Source organism: Notolabrus celidotus, chromosome 13, assembly GCF_009762535.1.
Source record: "Notolabrus celidotus isolate fNotCel1 chromosome 13, fNotCel1.pri, whole genome shotgun sequence".
In the NCBI taxonomy this organism is placed as follows: domain Eukaryota; kingdom Metazoa; phylum Chordata; class Actinopteri; order Labriformes; family Labridae; genus Notolabrus; species Notolabrus celidotus.
In genome coordinates this window covers 20809863-20832777 of record NC_048284.1, presented here as the reverse complement: position 1 = coordinate 20832777, position 22915 = coordinate 20809863, and the positions used below count along the sequence as shown (strand labels likewise).

The 22915-nt window shown below is 40.3% G+C and overlaps 2 protein-coding genes across 2 annotated transcripts; both read right to left on the bottom strand.

The window, feature by feature from the left end:
- Window positions 1–1881: 1881 nt before the first annotated feature.
- On the bottom strand, window positions 1882–5949 carry LOC117824589 (protein LEG1 homolog). Its single transcript, XM_034700122.1, has 8 exons — window positions 5607–5949; window positions 5237–5323; window positions 5019–5092; window positions 3577–3681; window positions 3335–3453; window positions 2801–2942; window positions 2600–2696; window positions 1882–2500 (listed from the first exon to the last, which is right to left on the bottom strand). Exons 1-8 carry the CDS (start codon window positions 5947–5949, stop codon window positions 2349–2351), a joined length of 1119 nt encoding a protein of 372 aa, XP_034556013.1. The 3' UTR covers window positions 1882–2348.
- Window positions 5950–16014: 10065 nt separating this feature from the next.
- On the bottom strand, window positions 16015–21283 carry LOC117824587 (protein LEG1 homolog). The gene is made up of 8 exons (XM_034700118.1): window positions 20941–21283; window positions 20571–20657; window positions 19134–19207; window positions 18085–18189; window positions 17843–17961; window positions 16670–16811; window positions 16481–16577; window positions 16015–16381 (listed from the first exon to the last, which is right to left on the bottom strand). The coding sequence occupies exons 1-8, from the start codon at window positions 21281–21283 to the stop codon at window positions 16227–16229; spliced, it is 1122 nt and encodes a 373-aa protein (XP_034556009.1). The 3' UTR covers window positions 16015–16226.
- Window positions 21284–22915: the final 1632 nt, after the last annotated feature.

The window sequence follows — 22915 nt, the reverse complement described above, 5'->3', positions numbered from 1 at the left end:
TCTCATCATCACCGGCTCTTATAATTACATAAAATATCAGCTTATTTGAAACAAAGTTCAGAAACAGTGTATGGTTTCATTCAGTGGTCTGTTTGCTCTCTACATGCTTTCTAACATTGATTTCACAGAATTGATCTGTTGCTCTTTTAAGACAATATTTACAGGTCGAACGACCACGACCTGAAGTCTATTGCAACGGCCTTGGCTAGCCTATCTGCTCTTGTTGAGGAAACTCTGTGCCTTGTTAGACAAACACATGAAAGCAGATATAACGTTACCTCAGATATAATCTAATCTGTTATTCATTTTGTCTTAGTGATCTTGACGCCACACTCTGAGTTTGGCGTAACTTCTTCAAAGAGCACGTGGATTTGTTTAAGTCGTTACTTTAACACATTTTCAGGTTTGTTATACATGGCTATGGGCAAATTTTATGAAGCCTTTTTCAAAGAGTGAGGTCTTAGATTGAAGGTTCAACTTCTCTTTACTGATCTTATTCTTATCTTATTTTATTTTACTGTAAATTGTTAAATCCATATCCTTTTATTTTTAATAACTGTGAAATAAACATTTTCAAATGTATTAAAACCAAGATACTGGTACTCCAGCTGTATTCATTATTCATTTTGTTTCATTTATTTATTAATTCAACCACCCTGCACTGATATCTTGTCTTGCCCTTTTTGTCTTGTCTTTGTTTTCTTGTGCAACAACATTTACCTCTTGTGTTGTTAAATGATATTGTGTGTGCACTTTAAAGGAGCTGCTCTCCCAAATATCATTCGTACTATGTACACTGACTGAATAAAGGCATTCAATTCAATTCAATTCTATTCTATTCAATTCAATCACTAATATACATTAGATATACACAGATTGATCTGTCATCCGATAAATCAGACTGGATACGCAACTTGACTGTAATGTCTGAATGCAGCTCTCACTCTATTAGCTTGCTAGTAAAGGAACCTTACATAAATGATCAATCTGGAAATAAAGGAGGAAATATCATACAATGCACTATGAGAAAGTTAAAATTACATTTAATTATACCAAAGGCGATCCTCTTCTTGGGAATATCCTAGTCCTTTATGCAGCCAGATAATGTGTGTAAAGTGTCCTCTCATGTAGGGATTTACAGGGATTACACCAAGAACAGTTTGTGTTCTATGCATAGTTCACATTTCATTTTCATCACAGTAAGAAATTAAAGCTAGGAACTCCCCTGGTTCTTCCTGATGTCCTTTACATTGTTTTCAAAAGTTACATAGAATGAAATAGTAAAAGTAGAAAGATATACACTTTCTACAACAGCTTGCATTATAACACGCAGATAATATAGGGGGATGCCACTGCAGTAATGGAGGTTTGTTAATTTCCAGTTATTGATCTGATTCATCTGTAAAGTCTATGGTTAATATCTACCCTGTGGACACAAAGACAGGGAGAAACCCAGATGTGCTTGTTGTAGTCACTGTACAGTAAGCGTTGGAGGCTTCCCTCAGATACTCTGGCTTTTCATTGTTTTTAAATGTCTTTAATATAATTCTTATTTGATGCCATTGTTTACATTAATAAAAACTATAGGCTGTGTTTGGTAAAGTAACTGTCGTGTTTTGTGTTTAAGCTAAACTTTCATGTATGCTCATGTCAAGTTTGTGACTCTGATAAGTGTATTGGCCCCTTGCTCTAACCCCTTGGTATGAAATTGATTTCATAGAAACTACAGTGTTTTCAATGCACTTGCAAAAAGTCTGCCATCTGGCCATATGAGACCATATGACTGGCTTATCAACCACAATTTGTCAAAAAGCATCTTTTAATATTGATGCTCTTTCCAAAGAGTCCAGCAGTGATACCATGCAAACTTATGAGCTCAAAAATAATTTATTTTCAAGTTTATACACATTCATGGGCAACTGTTGATTAATGTTTTCAATCAAAACCCCCACAGTTCATTTTCATCACTCTCCGAAGAATACATTTCATCCATTTATAACACTGAAGATGTTCCATGGCCTTCGTCTTTTTATCTGTCACTGCATTATTAGATCAAATGACCAATGGGAGGCGCTGTGGGACTGGAGTAGAGCTGTTGTTGGCTGACACTAAATCATAATCAGATCTTACAATCTGGAAATACTACCTGTTACAAGTTAAATGCATGCATTTAAAATAACAACTTGCATCTTTCAAATGTCCCTAAAGTAACATGAAGTGTAAGGTATTTGATAACCTATGTACTGTTTGCAATTCTCCTACAGTTTAAAAATAAAATACAGCACTATAGTTGGAGTTGCCGTTTGTATCTGTTAGATTGTTTGTCTCTGTTAGAGTGTTTGTCTCACTCAGCACTCTGTAGCCATTGAAGTGACAATGCCCATGAAGGAGATGGAGCTGTAGGCAGGAGTCAGCATGACCTGCTCCAACAGGTCTCTGCCTTTCTCTCTTGTTGTCACGGAGCACATGCCTTTTCGCCACACAGACACCAATGTCCCACCTGGTGGATTTCATACAGTTATCATGATAAACCTTTAGAGGCTCAAATATTAACTTTTAAAATCTTGAATATTAGTATGTCAGTATGTGGCTGTCTTACCCATTACTCTGTTGATGGAATCCAACCAAGAGAAGGTATTCAGCATGCTGTTCTCCTCTTGACTCAGTCCTTCAATGTTTGGGGCAACGTCACCCTCCTTATTGTCATAGTATGACACACAGAACAAAGTTGACAGATAACACAGATTTTAAAAAATGACAGCTAAAAATATATATGGATAAAGAAATTGTACGTATGTACCTTTAAAACTCGACCTGGCAGAGGCACAATGAACTTTGCAGCCAGTTCCAGACTGGATTGGAAATGTGCCGCAGAAACATACTCAGCTGAGTTCAGCCAGGCATTAGCAAATGAGACCTCTGGAGCGGAGTAGTGGCCTTTCCTGGTGGAGAGGACAGGAGAGGGAGACAGAGATCACAGAGGTAAGAGGCTTCACTTTTTCCACTACAAGGATTTAGAGTGAGTAAAAGCCATCAGGAAGATATTTTTCATCAGCAAAAAGGACTTAAATGTGTACAGGACAACATCAACAAAGACGATGTACTGCTCCAGGGGGGCGCCAAATCAAAACACAGCTCACAGGAGCTTTAAGGCTTCAAAAAGTCAGGCTCACTCTAATTGATGATATCAGCTACAATTATTAACTGGCTTTCTGTTTAAAAACACAAGTGAGGGGTATAAATCTATAAGACATTAAAAAGAGTTTATTTAAAAAAAACTACTTCTTTGACAGACGGACGGACGGACAGACAGAGTGATAGAGTGATTGATTACTTGGCATCACATGCAGAAGAAGTAGTGGTTGAAGTCATCTGGGCATCCCAGTAGAGGCCGAGGATGTTGTCTTTCTTCACATTGTCAGGATCAGCAGACTCAGAAATGCCCCTAAGACTCTACATCAAACACAAAGAAAAAAACAGACATTTTACAACGACTGCAGTGATGAAATCTTGAATTATTGTCTCAAAATCAGAGATTTGGATGTGGATTCATTTGGGTGAGTGTAAGTCATCGACCTGAAAAAAGGTGTCCCACTTGGACATGGCAACAGGGAAGCGAGTTGAACAGTCAGCATATGTGGTGCAGTATTCTGTAACACCATCTGGCACCTGCATCTGGACCTAATAATATCAAAATCAAAAAGCATTACAATCAGTTTATTCCTAACCCTAGACATTTGAAGGCATCCTGGCTACTTGGCTCTAGAATCCTAATAATAACAATGGTGATCATCTTCTGAGGAATATCTTACACCTCTGCCTTTGTCGCAGCTGTCAAAATTAAAATAAAGCTGGAATTGTTTGGTCTGTGAACTTTTGTAAAAAAGGAAAGTTAAAGTTCAGATAGATTAGTAAAGATTACCAAATAATACATTTTGACCCCAAGCTATTGACTAAAAAAGCATGTTTACTTTGTACCAGACCCAAACTCAAAATAGCTCTCACTGGCGACGCTAAAAAAAATTATCTTTTGAATTGTTTGAACTAAAAGGCTGCTCAGGTTTCTTTGTTAGGGCCCAGAAAAGAGATTAGAGATTTCAAGAATGAAGTCGCACATAGGTGAATAAGGCCGTACACATTTACAAGAATAAAGTAATATATTTAGGAGAATAAACTTATGAGGAAAAGAGTCATCATTCTACTCTATGGTTAGCCTGTATGTTGATTTGAAGGGGAAGATTAGAGGAGTAGCTGCCTGTGCTAACATGAGCACTGTGGAGGGATATGTGAAGTTAAACATTAGTAAAACTTTCATACTTTTAGCACATCAGCTAAAAGTTTTTTCATACTTTTAGCACATCAGCTAAAAGTATCAAAGTTCAGCACTTGAGTAGAACTTTTCCAGATGATCCACGATCCTCATTATAGAGAAGGCAGCTGAATACTCACTGATATCCTCTTATATGTTATTTTACAACTTAAATGTCTTAAGTCTGATATCTGATTTTATTCTTGTAAATCTCCAACTTTAATATAATTATCTTAAGACCTAAATTTGTAAATGTATGACTTTTCCTCTCACTAATTTCTACTTCTAAATGTACAACTCTGATATCGATTAATCAACAACTTTATCCTTGAGTATTTTAATTTTTCTCTGCATTTTAATTTCACATTTAGCCAAAAGAGTGTCAAACTCCTGAAAATGTCTGAAGAATCAGTACTGGACATTTAGGGCAGCAGTGGTAAAGTTCATCGTCTCTCAATGGACACAGACTTCATTTCAGCTGAGTGTGAATGAATGAGTGGGATTAGATAGTGTAAGCTATTACTGATGGGCACATAACACATGTTACCGTCAACTTGTGAACAAGTGAAAGTGATGAGCAGTATAAAGGAGCTTTGAGTGGTCTGGACTACAAGGAATTCTTAGTTTGGCGGTTTCTAGGCTACCTGTTGACTCTTTGATTTGCTTTTAATTCTCACTTTCATTTTCAGATAAACAACTGCTTATGTACCTGAACTCCATCTCCCATGAATCCATTCTGCGCAGCAGAGAGGAAGGGCAGCACTGAGACAAAGTAGTTCTCACCTGGAAGAGATGATGGGGTTCTTGTGTGTTTTAAGTCGAGTAAATCTGATATATATAGCATCAAATAACTGTCCCAGTTCTGTTTTTATATAGAGCAGACATAGACTTTATTCCTTAACATATTACTGTGTGTATGTTACTTACAGGCCCACCAGCTCTCAGTGGAAATACACATAGTATCTCCTGTTTCCATGCCACAAGTAGTTGTACCAGTTGGGTCAACAAGACGCCCTGCAGAATCAAGACATTGACAATGCCATTAGCTTGTTTCTAGACTTGTTGGCACCCTTTGTAGTTTATATTTAATCAATTCAGGACAAAAAAAGTTAAACCTGTTTTCATGCTGATTAGGAGTCTAATAGTAGAAGTTGCAAAATCATTTATTTTACAGGTAGGGAATTTATACCTGAGAGGTTGATTTTGATTTATAGAGTGTCGTGTTCTGAAGTAATTCATTTATTAATTAATTAATTTATTGACTTTTACATTGATTTTAGAATCATTTTCATCTTACCTGAAGTCAGCATCCATGCAAGCTGCAGAGGCAGTCCCCAAAAAGGACTCTCAGCGACACCTGTTCCCATGGATCCCATTAACGGGTCTGTTGCAGCAATCAGCAGCCTGTAAAGGCTCATACGGTTGAGGAAGTGCCAGGGGTTTGGCATCAGGACATCATTTTGTATAGGCAGCTCACTCGGTTGGCTGGCTGTTTGTGACCACAACATGGGCAAGCCATTATCTAGAACAACAGCAGAGCTGCTGAGAGACACTGCACATGCCAGCAGAAGGCCGAGAACTGTTTGATGCAGCATGGCTGAGGAGCAAAGACGACAGAGACGGATTGGCGTCAAGTGCATCTTCCCTGGATTGGGAGTTGCTTTATATACCCTGGCAGATTGAAATATTTCGACCCACACAAAAAAAAAGCAAACCTACACAGAGACAGAAGTTAGGCCATATGACACTGTGTTCATTGGACTCGCATTGACAGACCGATTAGATAAAGTCTGTAAACAAAACTCCAAACCCGGTATCCTCAGGAAAATAAACCCATGATTAAACACACAAGAGTTACACCATAGAGTAACTAGTTACGTCCCAAGCAGACCATTAACATCATCTGCTGACTGATATTGGGGCCAAATAACAAAAAAGTGAAAAGCAATTTCAGAGCAGATTTGGAGTAAATCCAAAAGTGGTTATGACATTCAAATGAGTTCACAGTTCATTATAAGGCTTAATTGGCCTTATTCACTAACAGTGTGTACGCACAAACATGTGCTTAAACTGTGCGTACGCACGTTTGAAGCAAAAATCTGGGATTCATCAATAAATTCTTATTTGAATTTGTTCTTACACTACGAACAAATTTAGAACTTCCTCAGACCATGCGTACGCACAAATGATGACGACCAACTTTCTCAGAAAATGTAAACACATACTCTTTTAACTAAATGCATGACATATTTAAACTACTTTCAATAAAAGAAAAAAGCCAGATGACTGTCATATAGCCATCTGGCAAAAGGAATGGCAAAAAATCATCACATTTTCTATTTTCAAGGTTTTATTTAAAGGTTAGCTACTATTTTTTTGATAGTTTTTACTATAATGGGTAAAATGTACTATTTTAGAGAACTTAAAAAAAAAATTCTGGAAGACATCTCACGACCCCCAATTTGTGTCTTGCGACCCCCCCATGGGGTCCCGACCCCCACTTTGGGAACCCCTGCTCTAAGAAATGGATAGCTAGTTGGTGAGCATATTTTTTGGTTTTATTTAGATTAAGTCTCTAGTTTCTATAGAGATATCTCCAATAATCGTAGCTGTTCATTAATCCTGAGCTGTCAGATGAGGTGGTCCTTATCATCCTCCAGTTTCCTTCCTTCTTTTCTGTTCTGCAAGTCTTTTATTTTATGTTTTTTGCGTCCACTTAAATATCAACCTTTTTTTCTTAACCTGAGCCACGGTGTGAACCTCAGCAGACACAGCATTAACAGCCTCAGTAAGAAACCCAGGCTTCATTTATTTCTGTCATGGTGACTCCTGCTGATACTCCGGAAAAGTGTTGGTTTTCTTTTCCTCAACCTCCGCAACAATCAACTCTATTTCTGCCAAGGTGAAATTCAGCGTCTTGATGCACTGAACAGATGTCCTTATATGGATGAATTGGGGCGTGGTAGTATGCTGATTGCAGGTTGTGGGCACGCGCCTGTCAATAAAGAATGATTCTGATTCACTAATATACGCAAAGGTGGTGAGAACAAAATTGGCTGGTATGCATGTGTCATGAATTGGACGGTGATTTTGCATAAGCACTTATTTTATGCGCAGAGTAAGAACATTTCTACGCATTTATTAGAGAATGAGGCCCAATGTCTCCTTTCAACAGGCCTACAACAACAAGATTTCAGATATGTCTAAGTCCACGAGATACTGACCCTTGAAATAATAGTGACAAACATACCATACTATACCATATGTTTTGTTTTTTATTATTTTCACATCACATTATAAAGAAATACATCATTTTGGCAGACAAAGGTCTTAAAGCTCTTATAATAAACTTTCAATTTGTATTGATTCTGGTGCCCCCTGTGGAAAAAGTCTATACACACATATATATTTTCTTCTTTCCATTTTGGCATTGTGACTAGTATAACATGTCAGTCAACTAATTCAATCATATATTTGTAGCCTTTTTGCTTCAATAGCTCTCTCTCTAGCCTCAAGACTGTTCTTGACTGATGTGATCTTTGTCCTGCAAACGAACTGGACTGAACTCAATTTGCAGGACATCCTGCTGTTGAGTGACACGTTTGTTTGTGTGCCAACTTCCTCTGAAACCCAGCATTCAATTCAGAAAATTCAGGGCATATAAGTCCAGCTGCCTCACAGTTTGTCTTTGTGCCATGTGACTTTAATTGTCAGAAGCTTCAGTTACAGAGCAAGATGTCAATCAAGTTGAGGTAATATTTGAATATGCTGATGCTTCAAGCCATCTTTATGATCTCATTTTTGCATACAGTTGAAAATGAACTTTAGCCCCAATGCAAACATGAAGAAGGCAGGATCCTTACTGGCTTTTCTTCAAATCAAAACTGAACAAAGTATACAAAAGGCTTGATTATTAAGCACTGCAGTCTTTCAGCTTTGATAACCCAGTTTGAACCTTGATGTTCAAACACTGTGTGCAGACATCTGTTACCTAAACTACTCTTTTTGCACTTATTTGAACAATCAAGTTCAACAAATGTTCCTCTTAAGGACAACTCACGGTTGTGCTACCTTTTCAAAAACCAGACAGAGTTTAAGTCTATATGCACTTTGATGAACAACGGTTTAAGTTATTGAGTTTGACACTGAATCAAAAATATTTTTTAGGGGCGCTGGTGGCCTAGCGGTCTAAGCGCCCCATTTATAGAGGCTGTAGTCCTCGTCGCAGAGGTCGCCGGTTTGATTCCCGGCCGGTCGACCATTTACATGTCTTCCCCCACTCTCTACTCCCCACATTTCCTGTCTCTCTTCAGCTGTCCTATCCATTAAAGGCAAAAAAAAAGTCAAAAAATATAACTTTAAAAAAAAAAATATATATATATATATATATATATATATATATATTAGAAATTTTGAACCACATCACAAGAGCTCCAAGCATCAGTTATACTTTTCTCATAATTTTTACCCAGTAAACATGTTTTATTTTGTTTTGCTTCATCTCCACAAAATAGCAAGACTGTAAGAGTACAGTATTTTTGTTTTTGCCATGCTTAAATGGAATAAGAATTCAGTTGAGAAACTTTGAACCATTGAAAAAATTAAAATGATTCAGTTCAATTTATAAAAGGTCTTTGAATGCAAGAATGAACTTTTATAATATCCTTTAAACCTCCTGTGATTATGCATAATAGATTAACTCCCCCAAAGATTCCTCAACAAATGTACACAACATTAACCACATTGTCCTCAGTGGTAGTCACTGCCTTGTTGATTCGTCGATATTTTACACAAATGTGTGTAATCACAGATAACTGCTCAAAACTTCAAACTACGGTGGAAAATGTATTCAGATCATTGAGTTAAGTCAAAGCAACAATACCTTAATGTAAAATACTGTTATGATTACAACTCAGAATAAACTAACAAAAGTCCTTGATGTTCATTTTGGTTTCTCACATTACTTTAAAAACATCTTAAAAACATTTTTGTATAGTATTTGGTAAAGGTGGTGTTCATTTTACAACCATAATTCCCAAAAAGTTGGGAGGCAGTGTGAAATGTTATTAAAAAATAAATGGATCATTTGAAAATAATTTAAACCTTATATTTAATTTAATATACTGCAAAGACAACATATCGTCTTTGAGTATCCAGAAAAAAACTATATAAGTTCTGTCAATTAAAGGTGACATATCATGCAAAATCAACTTTTTAATGGTTCTCTACCTGAAATATGTTTCCCTGGCATGTCTACAAACCCCCCGAGAATGAAAAAAATCCATTCTGCCCCTGTTCTGATTTCTCCACCTTTCTGTAAATGTGTGTGAAACGAGACGTTTCAGACTTCCGTATTTTTATTACGTAACAACAATATCCGGTCTGTCACGGAGTAAGAGCTCGGAGCTTGTTCAGCCCATAGACTGTATAAAATAATACTGAATCCCCTCCTCCGTTTTTCATTACCTGCACAAATGTGTGCTAACAAGGAGCTTAGGAGGGAGGCATTCTAGTTGTAGGCAGTCTTAATAAACACAAAGGTCGGTTTTACTCCCCACGTCTGCAGATTTGAAGATCTAGTGGATGATTTTTATATGTCATGGATAAGTGCTAGCGCTAGTTAGCATAGCTACATAGCTACATGTCGTAGCTGTGTACCAAGACACACATCTACATACTGACAAATAAAACAAAAAGAAACACAGAATCTGTGACCAATCCTTCATAAAAGGTCCTGCTGCCTTTCTGGCAGAGGTCGGTTTTACTCTCCACGTCTGCAGATTTGAAGATCTAGTGGATGATTTTTATTTGTCATGGATAAGTGCTAGAGCTAATTAGCATAGCCACATTGCTACATCTTCATAGCTGTAGCTGTAGCTGTGTACCAAGACACACGTCGACATACTGTCAAATAAAACAACAAGAAACACAAAATCTGTGACCAATCCTTCATAAAAGGTCCTGCTGCCTTTCTGGCAAAGGTCGGTTTTATTCCCCACGTCTGCAGATTTGAAGATCTAGTGGATGATTTTTATTTATCATGGATACGTGCTAGCACTAGTTAGCATAGCCACATAGCTACATGTTCGTAGCTGTGTACCAAGACACACGTCAACATACTGATAAATAAAACAACAAGAAACACTAAATCTGTGACCAATCGTTCAGAAAGGTCCTGCTACAGGCGCCTCTCCGTCAGGATCAGATTCTGGATCAGATTCAGAGGGTTGAAGTAACGTGATCTCTGAGCAGCCGTGTATATTCAGCCAACATGTAAACATTAGATCAACGTGCTGGAGAGCCGAGACCACATCCACTTCCTGAGGGGGCGTGGTCAGAGGGAAAACAGACTGTTCTGAGGAGGACTGAAGAAGAGGGCTTTTCAGGCATGCCAAAATCTGATTTCAAAGCGTTTTTTTGAGCATAAACTTTAAAGACATGTTTTGGGGACCTCTTAGACCAATATATATTGATGAAAAAAGCGTGATATGTCACCTTTAATATTATTATTATATCAAATGATGGAACAAAGACACTTCATTCTTTTAAAAAAATATAGATGTGTATATGCTCATTATAAACTTGACGCCTGCAACACGTTCAAAAAAATGGGACAGAAACACATTTACCATTGTGATATTTTATTGTGAAAGGTGGATGAAGGCAAACAATACATACACTATCAGATTCATTAATTTCAATTCAGTTTCCATTCATGCAAAGCAAATTGATATAAGACTCAAGAAAGGATTATCTTAATGTTTATGATTTTTTTAAAGTTGTTCCTTACAACCCTTCCCCTGTCACAAATTCAACCTCACCATGTTTCATGACTTCACCGCCGCAGACATGAAACATGAAACTGTTCTCATTCATCTCTCCTTCTTCTCTGAGCTGTGTGGTTCACACACCTTCAAAAATAAACAAGGCAAATGTCACAACTTTTAACCCTGCTGCTATCATCACCACTGCTATCGTAGTCCTTTATGCAGCCAGATAATGTGTGTAAAGTGTCCTCTCATGTAGGGATTTACAGGGATTACACCAGGAACAGTTTGTGTTCTATGCATAGTTCACATTTCATTTTCATCACAGTAACAAATTAAAGCTAGGAATTTGCCTGGTTCTTCCTGATGTCCTTTACATTGTTTTCAAAAGTTACATAGAATGAAATAGTAAAAGTAGAAAAATATACACTTTCTACGACAGCTTGCATTATAACATGAATATAATATAGGGGGATGCCACTGCAGTAATGGAGGCTTGTTAATTTCCAGTTATTGATCTGATTCATCTGTAAAGTCTATGGTTAATATCTACCCTGTGGACACAAAGACAGGGAGAAACCCAGATGTGCTTGTTGTAGTCACTGTACAGTAAGCACAATGCTGCCACCTTGTCACCAAATGCTGTACTAGCCAGTGAGAATATGACAATAAACTTATCTTATATTTTTTCACTTTTATCCAAAGGCCTGTGGTGGAGGCTTCCCTCACAGATACTCTGGCTTTTAATTGTTTTTAAATTTCTTAAATGTAATTCTTATTTGATGCCAACCTGTAACCTGTGAACCTGTAATCACGTGACTTCACCCTCGGATCAGGAGCATTATACCAATATCGTGCTTGGCTGCCTTGTATAGGTACCCCTTTGGCGTGCCGTGAGGTGTCTGATTGGATCCAATAGTGTGTTTATCCATGGTAAGTTGGTACAATAATGTTGATAGTTTTTTCTCTGGTGGACCACTCCAGCTGGATCGGAGTTTGTTTGCCTTAGCTTGCTATCAGCTAACCTGTCTTCTTTGATGTGATAGGTGCTGGGTGTTCCGAGTCCTGACTCGCCATGCCAGCACCATCAATGCTTTGGGGGTGTTATTGCATCCAGTAGCCAAGGGTATTCATAGATTTTTCGACCCTTTTTTCCTAATTTGTGAACAGCACATATATGTATATAAACATGTATATGACTATGTAAAAAAATATTGATTACTTGTCTGGTTACAATACATTATTCTAATATTCAATGCCTTTTATTGCCTGGCTCCTCAGATCGTTTCCTGAGGGACGTTCATGGCTTCACCGGACGGTGAAAAACAGGTCAGCGAACCAGAGGAGGGGATGCCATCCGGTCAAGATCTGGGTTCCCTCAGGCCAGATGTCCCAGTAAAAGGGATGAAGGCTAGTAGGAAGCGAAAACACGTTGAACGTGACATGCTCTGCGATCCACGGGTCGACCTGATGCAGCAGCAATTGGTGGACATGCGTAAGACCATAGACAATATGGCTGCAGGCCAGCAGCAGCACTTTTCTGTTCTGCCACAACAGGCACTACATATACAGCCGCATCCTGATGTTGTTTCACTTGTTGCATCGGTCAATTTTGGTAAGACCAACAGCTGTGGCTATGGCTCCTCTGAGGAGGTGGAGCAGTATAGCAGTATGATGATGAGATGGATGAGTCTGACTTCCATGTTGGCTGCCCGCCACCCGAATAAGATATGCCGCACAGCTGATGGCTTGGTTGTTAAGGCATATCAGTCTGCAGCTAATGCTTCTAGGCTGACCAACACCAATGCTCTCCTGCTGGTGTACCTGGAGAGGCTAATTCGGGACCTGGGCTCCAAGAGTCTGGCTGATCTTCTCCCGGAGATGGTTCGAGTGGACGACACAGCTACTCAGGGAGCTCTTAGCCAAGGTTCTTGGCAGTTCTTTGTCACATATGACCCTGGCCCGGCGGCACATTTGGTTGAGTCAGTCTGGGTTGGTGGATACAGACCAAGCTGCTGTATTGGAGGCCAAAATAACACCTGGTGAGGTATTTGAGACAGCAGCAGAGGCTGCACTGAATGATGCCCAGAAAATCAGGATGCGCACACACAGGCCATATGTCAGCAAGGACCACCAAGGTCTGTTGTGCGGAGCTCTTTTGAGCGGCGTAGCCTTTTCCGCCGTCCTCATTTTTCTTATCAGGGTCCTACTCAGGGACCTCGGCATGCTAACCGAGGGCCCCCCCTGGAGCAGGGGAGAGGCTGTGATGGCTCCTGGGGTCGCTCCAGTCACTTTTCTGGCAAGCTCCACTAGTGTTCCTGACAATACCAGTTCCCTGGCACTAGCTTTTTCCAATGCCCACCTCAGCGCTTGCCGTCAGTTGCCCATGGGTACTTGGTACCCTCCAGTTTAGGTTCCGCTTGCAGTTCAAGGTCGATCCCCCTCGTTTCAGGGGGATTCTGGAGACAAAGGTAAGGGACAATCTCGCTCTGCCGTGCTGGCCCACGAGATTTTACTCCTGCTCGAGAAGGGAGCAGTATGGCCTCTGGCTCAGGGGGAGGCGAGGCTGGGGTTCTAATCCAGCTACTTCGTTTTCCCCAAGCGAACCGGGGGATTCAGGCCATAATTAGACCTGAGAAGGCTGAAGGGGTTCCACGAGGTGCTTCCCTTTCGGATGCTCAGGTTAAGTACCCTGTTTCATGCATTAAGGGCAGGCGCCTGGTTCACGTCAGTGGATCTTCGCAACGCCTATTTTCACATTTCTGTAAGTCCGGATCACCGAAGGTGCCTCAGGTTTGCCTATCAGGGGCAGGCCTACAAATAAAACGCCCTCCCTATCGAGTTGTCCCTGTCACCCAGAACGTTTACAAAGTGCATGGATGCTGCTCTTGTTCCGCTGCGTTGTTGGGGCATTCATGTGTTCAATTATGTGGACGATTGGCTTCTGTGCCCTCCAACCGAGGCACTGGCAAAAAGTCACACGGACGCAGTGTTGGCACACTTGAATTCTCTTGGGCTGCATCTCAACGAGGAGAAGGGCTGCCTAGTCCCGGCCCAGTCTGTGGAGTATCTGGGTCTTGTTTTAGACTCAGCCACTGTGAGGGCCTGTTTGACACAGAAGAGGCAGAGGACAATCAGGGAGTGCCTGCTGTTGCTCCTGTGGGCGAAATCCAAGGATGTTTCTCTGAGGGCATTCCATGTTCCTGGGCTCCAGAATGCAGCTGCAGATTTTCTCTCGAGGGGGTCCTCCGCCAGGCGAATGGAGGTTGCCTTCCTCCACTTCCCCTGCTGTTGGATTTCTCGGAAGAGTGAGGCTCCTTGGTGCCCAGGGGCTCCTGGTTGCACCGGTTTGGCCACAGACACCCTGGATGGAAAATGTTGGATGGCCATCCCTGGCATCTGCCAGTCAGGTTGAAGATGTTGTCTCAGGTGCAGGGCAAGGTTTGGCACCCGGCACCTCAGAAGCTGAGTCTTCATGTGTGGCCCTTGAACAGCAGCATCAAGGCCCCCTTGCTTGGATAAAGAGGTGGTAGACACTTTCTCACATCGCAAGCAGGATTGGTTTCATGCTAAGGGTGAGGGTCCTTTGGCTTGCCATATTACGGTTATCCTGTCCTGCCTCCAGCATCTCTTTGTCCTTCGTAGAGCTGAGTCTACCATCAGAGGCTACCTTGCGGCCATTTCAACTGTACATGGGCGTTGTGATGGGTATACCCTTGGGGGACATCCTCTGGTGAAACAGTTTCTGAGGGAGGTTAGGTGTAGGCGTCCTTCTCAGAGGCCCCTACCGCCTACATGGGACCCTCGGTTGGTTCTCCGGGCTCTTTGCCTGCCTCCTTTTGAGCTGTTGCATGGCTGCCTCGTGGGCCCTTTTTCGGGGTGGGTGTTCTTTCTCCTGCACAGCCCCTTCCCCTTTTGGGTGTTATATTGAGCAGCTTATAGTTCTGTCTCATGATTTTTGTTTGGTCGGGTGTCCGTTATCCTGCCCTTGTTTTTTGTTGCCAATAAAAGGTGGAACTTAATCCATTGCTTGTGTTCCTTTTTTTCCTTGCCTTTCGTGCCACCTTCCACTCTCCTCGTGACTGATTTGGTATACGGTTGTCACGTAGTTACAGGTTCACTGAATGAAATAAAACGTGTGTTTACGTATGTAAACACGGTTTTATGAATGAAAGTGAACCTGTAATCCTATCATCCTTTCATTGTCATTCGGCTGGTGAGGTCGATAGAAAGAGGATGAGTGTGTGGGTGCCCAACCACAGGTGTGGTTAATTTGGTATAATGCTGCTGATCCGAGGGTGAAGTCACATGGTTACAGGTTCACTTTCATTCATAAAACCGTGTTTACATACGTAAACATACACTTTCAATGCACTTGCAAAAAGTCTGCCATCTGATATGAATATGATGTGACTGTCACATCAACCACAGTTTCAAGTTTCAATTTGTCAAAAAGCATCTCTGAATATTGATGCTCTTTCCAAAGAGTCCAACAGTGATACCATGCAAACTTATGAGCTCAAAAATAATTTATTTTCAAGTTTATACACATTCATGGGCAACTGTTGATTAATGTTTTCAATCAAAACCCCCACAGTTCATTTTCATCACTCTCCGAAGAATACATTTCATCCATTTATAACACTGAAGATGTTCCATGGCCTTTGTCTTTTTATCTGTCACTGCATTATTAGATCAAATGACCAATGGGAGGCGCTGTAGGACTGGAGTAGAGCTGTTATTGGCTGACACTACATCATAATTTATAAAAAATCAATGTGGTGTTTTATTGTGTTTTACCATGATGACCCATGATAAATCTGTAAACTCATCTGGCAGTGATACATTTCAAATCCTTTATTGAAATGATCTTCCAATCTGAAAATACTACCTGTTAAAGGTTAAATGCATGCATTTAAAATAGTAACTTGCATCTTTCAAATGTCCCTAAAGTAACATGAAGTGTAAGGTATTAAGCAAAATATTATAAGATGGATCAAATAATTGTTAGATTGTGATGACCTATGTACCGTTTGCAATTCTCCTACAGTTTAAAAATAAAATACAGCACTATAGTTGGAGTTGCCGTTTGTCTCTGTTACATTGTTTGTCTCTGTTACATTGTTTGTCTCTGTTACATTGTTTGTCACCTAACCGCACTCTGTAGCCATCGAAGTGACAGTGCTAAACATGTCAGCAAAGTTGAAGTCAGGAGTCAGCATGAGCTTCTCAAGCAGGTTTCTGCCTTTCTCTCTTGTTGTCACGGAGCACATGCCTGATCGCCACACAAACACCAATGTCCCACCTGGTGGATTTCATACAAGAATCATAATACACCTTTAAAGGCTCAAAGATTCACTTTTAAAATCTTGAATATTAGCATGTCAGTGTGTGGCTGTCTTACCCGTTATTCCGTTGATGGAATCCAACATAGCGAAGGTAGTCATCATTCTGTTCTCCTCTTGACTCAGTCCTTCAATGTTTGGGGCAACGTCACCCTCCTTGTTGTCCAAGTATGACACACGGAACAAACACAGATTTTTAAAAATGACACCTAAAAATATATATGGATAAAGAAATTGTAAGTACGTACCTTTAAGACTCGACCTGGCAGAGGCACAATGAACTTTGCGGCCCGTTCCAGACTGGATTGGAAAAGAGCAGCAGAAACATACTCGGTTGAGTTCAGCCAGGTGTTAGCAAATGTGATCTCTGGAGCGGAGTAGTAGCTCTTCCTAGTGGAGAGGGCAGGAGAGGGAGACAGAGATCATAGAGGTAAGAAGCTCTGCTCCACAATCTAAGGAACGATGATTGTTCTGTTGCAGAGTTCAAAAACATCTCTGAATATTGATGCTCTTTCCCAAGAGTCCAACAGTGATACCATGCAAACTTATGAGGTCAAAAATAATTTATTTTCAAATTTTCACACATTCATATGCATGACACCACTCTTTTACTCTTCGTAAAAAAAAAAAGGTAGCTTACAAGATTAGCTTAGCATCAAAAGGGAAACGAAGGACAACTGTCTGCAGCTGTCCAATTCTGAATGAGTATAAGAATGTGAAGTACATTTTGCCATAACAAACATCATCATGGACTGAAAAAATACTTAAAGTATGTACATCATCAATCCTTTGTGCTAAAAAATGAAGACAACACAAAAATTCAAAAGACTGCAGTTCCTCATGATGCCACTTGAGGCAGGCTGTAAAAGTGAATCAATCCTCATTGGGTCCCAGCAGAAAGAAAACGCACAGCCTGATACATTAAAAAACAATTGTTTTAGTCTTTAACAAGAGTTTTTATCGATGAAAACTATATTTGAAAAACTGTCCCTATTACATGGCACAGAGCAAAACTTTTTTTCTTAATTCCCATTTTCCACTACAAGGATTTAGAGTGAGTAAAATACATCAGGAAGATATTTTTCAGCAGCAAAAGGGACTTAAATGTGTACAGGACAACATCAACAAAGACGATGTACTGCTCCAGGGGACGCCAAATCAAAACACAGCTCACAGGAGCTTTAAGGCTTCAAAAAGTCAGGCTCACTCTAATTGGTGATATCACTGCTACAATTCTTAACTGGCTTTCTGTTTAAAAACACAAATGAGAGGTATAAATCTATACGACATTAAACAGAGTTTATTTTTAAATAAACTACTTATTTAACAGACAGACAGACAGACAGACAGACAGACAGACAGACAGACAGTGATAGAGTGAGAGTGTGATAGAGTGATAGTGTGATAGAGTGATTGATTACTTGGCATCACATGCAGAAGAAGTAGCGGTTGAAGTCCTCTGGGCATCCCAGTAGAGGCCGAGGATGTTGTCTTTCTTCACATTGTCAGGATCAGCAGACTCAGAAATGCCCCTAAGACTCTACATCAAACACAAAGAAAGACACAGATATTTTACAACGTCTGCAGTGATGAAGTACTGAATTATTGTCCCAAAATCAGAGATTTGGATGTAGATTTATTTGGGTGAGTGTAGGTTATCTACCTGAAAAAAGGTGTCCCACTTGGACATGGCAACAGGGAAGCGAGTTGAACAGTCAGCATATGTGGTGCAGTATTCTGTAACACCATCTGGCACCTGCATCTGGACCTAATAATATAAAAATCGAAAAGCATTACAATCAGTTTATTCCTAACCCTAGGCATTTGAAGGCATCCTGGCTACTTGGCTCTGGAATCCTAAAAATGATAACAATATCACTGAATATAACTGTAATAACTGAATACTCAATCTTTTAGCACATCAGCATTACATTGTCATAAATATCAGGACTTTAAGTTGTTTGTGAAAGAAACTGAGTAGATTCTGAAGAAGGGTGAGCTAACAGGCACCCAATGCTGTGGCACTCAGCTGTTGAGTAGAACTTTTCCAGATGATCCACGATCCTCATTTTAGGGCAGGCAACTGACTGCTCACTGATATCCTCTTACATGTTATTTTATATACGGATTCATTATAGCCTGTGATTACAACTTCTTTCTCATAGAAATACAACTTATATGTCTTAATATGCTCATTTTATTCTAACAAATTTCCAACTTTAATATAATTATCTTAAGACCTCAACATTTTCCGTGTATGACTTTTTCTCACACTAATTTCTACTTTGAAATGTACAAGTCTAATATTAATGACAAACAACTTTATCCTTGAGTATTTTCATTTTTCTCTGCATTTTAATTTCATATTTAGCCAAAAGAGTGTCCAGCTCCTGACAATGTCTGAAGAATCAGTACTGGACATTTAGGGCAGCAGTGGTAAAGTTCATCGTCTCTCAATGGACACAGACTTCATTTCAGCTGAGTGTGAATGAATGAGTGGGATTAGATAGTGTAAGCAATTACTGATGGGCACATAACAACACGTGTTACCATCAGCTTGTGAACAAGTGAAAATGATGAGCAGTATAAAGGAGCTTTGAGTGGTCCGGACCACAATGAATTCATAGTTTGGCACTTTCTAGGCTAGCTGTTGACTCTATGATTTGCTTTTAATTTTCCCTTTCATTTTAAGACAAAAAACTGCTTATGTACCTGAACTCCATCTCCCATGAATCCGTTCTGTGCAGCAGAGAGGAAGGGCAGCACTGAGACAAAGTAGTTCTCACCTGGAAGAGATGATTGGGGTTCTTAATGTGTGTTTTAAGTCGAGTAAATCTGATAAATCTTTACCCTGCTGACCCACGACTGTGTGCCCTCCTACAGCACCAACCACATCATCAAATTCGCAGATGACACTGGCGGTGGGCCTCATCACCAACAACGATGAGGCCAACTACAGAAAAGAGGCGAGCCAACTGGTCCAGTGGTGCAGCGACAACAACCTCTTCCTCAACGTGGGGAAAACCAAAGAGTTTATCGTGGACTTCAGGAGAGGCCGACAGCAGCACCTCCCACTGACCATCAACGGCGCTGCTGTGGAGAAGGTGAGCAGTACCAAGTTCCTGGGACTGCACATCTCTGATGACCTCTCCTGGACTAACAACACTGCATCGCTGGCAAAGAAGGCTCAAAACGGCTCCACTTCCTCCGCAAACTGAAGAAAGCACAAGTCCCACCCCCCATCATGCTCTCCTTTTACAGAGGTACTATCGAGAGCGTCCTCAATGGCTGTGTTGCTGTGTGGTTTGATGGCTGCACTGTATCCAGCCAAAAGACTCTGCAGTGCATAGTGAACACAGCCAGCAGGGTCATCGGTGCTCCTCTGCCCCCCCTCACAGACATTTTCCACACCCGCCTCACCAGCAGAGCCATCAGCATCGCTGGTGACACCTCCCACCCCTACCACTCCCTCTTCAGTCTCCTGCCTTCAGGGAAAAGGTACCGGAGCCTCCAAGCCAGCTCCACCAGACTGTTGAACAGCTTTTTCCACCAGGCTGTCAGGATGCTGAACTCCACTCACTACACCACTACACCCCCCCCCCCCCCCCCCCCCCCCCCCCCCCACCCCACCCCCCCCCCCCCCCCCCACACACACCCACACACACACACACACACACACACACACACACACACACACACACACACACACAAACACAAACACACACACACACACACTACATGCAAGGACTCTACCTCAGCTGCTTTTGCACACCGTTTACTTAATCAATTACTTGTCTGGAATACTGTCTGCACCTTAATATCATTTGCACTGCTATCTATTTTCATTGTCCATTTTTAAACTGTCACTGCACTACCTGCACTGTGTACATAGGATGATTTTATAGAACTGTATTTTATTATATTTTATTGTATTTTATATTTAAATTTTAGATATTTAAAAGCTGGAAGAGATAGACAGCATCTCGTTTTTCCTGTATGTCTCGTATATACAGTGAAAATTGACAATAAAACCTTTGAATCTTGAAATCTTGAATAAATATAGCATCAAATCACTGTCCCAGTCCTGTTTTTATATAGAGCAGACATAGACTTTATTCCTTAACATATTACTGTGTGTATGTTACTTACAGGCCCACCAGCTCTCAGTGGAAATACACATAGTATCTCCTGTTTCCATGCCACAAGTAGTTGTACCAGTTGGGTCAACAAGACGCCCTGCAGAATCAAGACATTGACAATGCCATTAGCTTGTTTCTAGACTTGTTGGCACCCTTTGTAGTTTATATTTGATCAATTCAGGACAAAAAAAGTTAAACCTGTTTTCATGCTGATTAGGAGTCTAATAGTAGAAGTTGCAAAATCATTTATTTTACAGGTAGGGAATTTATACCTGAGAGGTTGATTTTGATTTATAGAGTGTCGTGTTCTGAAGTAATTCATTTATTAATTAATTAATTTATTGACTTTTACATTGATTTTAGAATCATTTTCATCTTACCTGAAGTCAGCATCCATGCAAGCTGCAGAGGCAGTCCCCAAAAAGGACTCTCAGCGACACCTGTTCCCATGGATCCCATTAACGGGTCTGTTGCAGCAATCAGCAGCCTGTAAAGGCTCATACGGTTGAGGAAGTGCCAGGGGTTTGGCATCAGGACATCATTTTGTATAGGCAGCTCACTCGGTTGGCTGGCTGTTTGTGACCACAACATGGGCAAGCCATTATCTAGAACAACAGCAGAGCTGCTGAGAGACACTGCACATGCCAGCAGAAGGCCGAGAACTGTTTGATGCAGCATGGCTGAGGAGCAAAGACGACAGAGACGGATTGGCGTCAAGTGCATCTTCCCTGGACTGGGAGTTGCTTTATATACCCTGGCAGATTGAAATATTTCGACCCACACAAACAAAAGCAAACCTACACAGAGACAGAAGTTAGGCCATATGACACTGTGTTCATTGGACTCGCATTGACAGACCAATTAGATAATGTCTGTAAACAAAACTCCAAACCCGGTATCCTCAGGAAAATAAACCCATGATTAAACACACAAGAGTTACACCATAGAGTTACGTCCCAAGCAGACCTTTAACATCATCTGCTGACTGATATTGGGGCCAAATAACAAGCAAAGTGAAAAGCTATTTCAGAGCAGATTTGGATTAAATCCAAAAGGGGTTATGACATTCAAATGAGTTCACAGTTCATTAAAAGGCTCAATGTCCCCTTTTAACAGTCCTACAACAAGAAGACTTCAGATATGTCTAAGTCCACGAGATACTGATCCTTGAAATGTTAGTAACAAACATACCATACTATACCATATGTTTCGTTGTTTATTATTTTCACATCATATTATAAAGAAATACATCATTTTGGCAGACAACGGTCTTAAAGCTCTTATAAGAAACTTTCAATTTGTATTGATTCAGGCGCCCCCCTGTGGACAAAGTCTATATATATATATATATATATATATATTTTTTTTTTTCTTTCCATTTTGACATTGTGACTAATATGTGAAGCCAGGCATAACACATATCTTATCTAGAGTGCGCTTATTATACTATCCAGATGAAGCATTTTTTCAATACAGAAAATGACAGTCAACAAATTCAATCAAACATTTGTAGCCTTTTTGCTTCAATACCTCTCTCTCTAGCCTCAAGAACTGTTCTTGACTGACCTTTGTCTTGACTGACCTTTGTCCTGTAAACAAATCAGGCTGAACTCGATCTGCAGGACATCCAACTGTTGAGTGACACGTTTGTTTGTGTGCCAACTTCCTCTGAAACCCAGCATTCAATTCAGAAAATTCCGGCCATATAAGTCCAGCTGCCTCACAGTTTGTCTTTGTGCCATGTGACTTTAATTGTCAGAAGCTTCAGTTACAGAGCAAGATGTCAATTAAGTTGCAGTAATGTGTGAATATGCTGATGCTTCAAGCCATCTTTATGATCTCATTTTTGCATACAGTTAAAAATGAACTTTACCTCCAATGCAAACATGAAGAAGGCAGGATCCTTACTGGCTGTTCTTCAAATCAAAACTGAACAAAGTATACAAAAGGCTTGATTATTAAGCACTGCAGTCTTTCAGCTTTGATAACCCAGTTTGAACCTTGATGTTCAAACACTGTGTGCCGACATCTGTTACCTAAACTACTCTTTTTGCACTTATTTGAACAATCAAGTTCAACAAATGTTCCTCTTAAGGACAACTCACGGTTGTGCTACCTTTTCAAAAACCAGACAGAGTTTATATGCACTTTGATAAACAACAGTTTAAGTTATTGAGTTTGACACTGAATCAAAAATATTTTTTAGAAAGTTTGAACCACACCACAAGAGCTCCACGCATCAGTTATACCTTTTTCATAATTTTTACCCAGTAAACATGTTTTATTTTGTTTTGCTTCATTTCCAGAAAATAGCAAGACTGTAAGAGTACAGTATTTTTGTTTTTGCCATGCTTA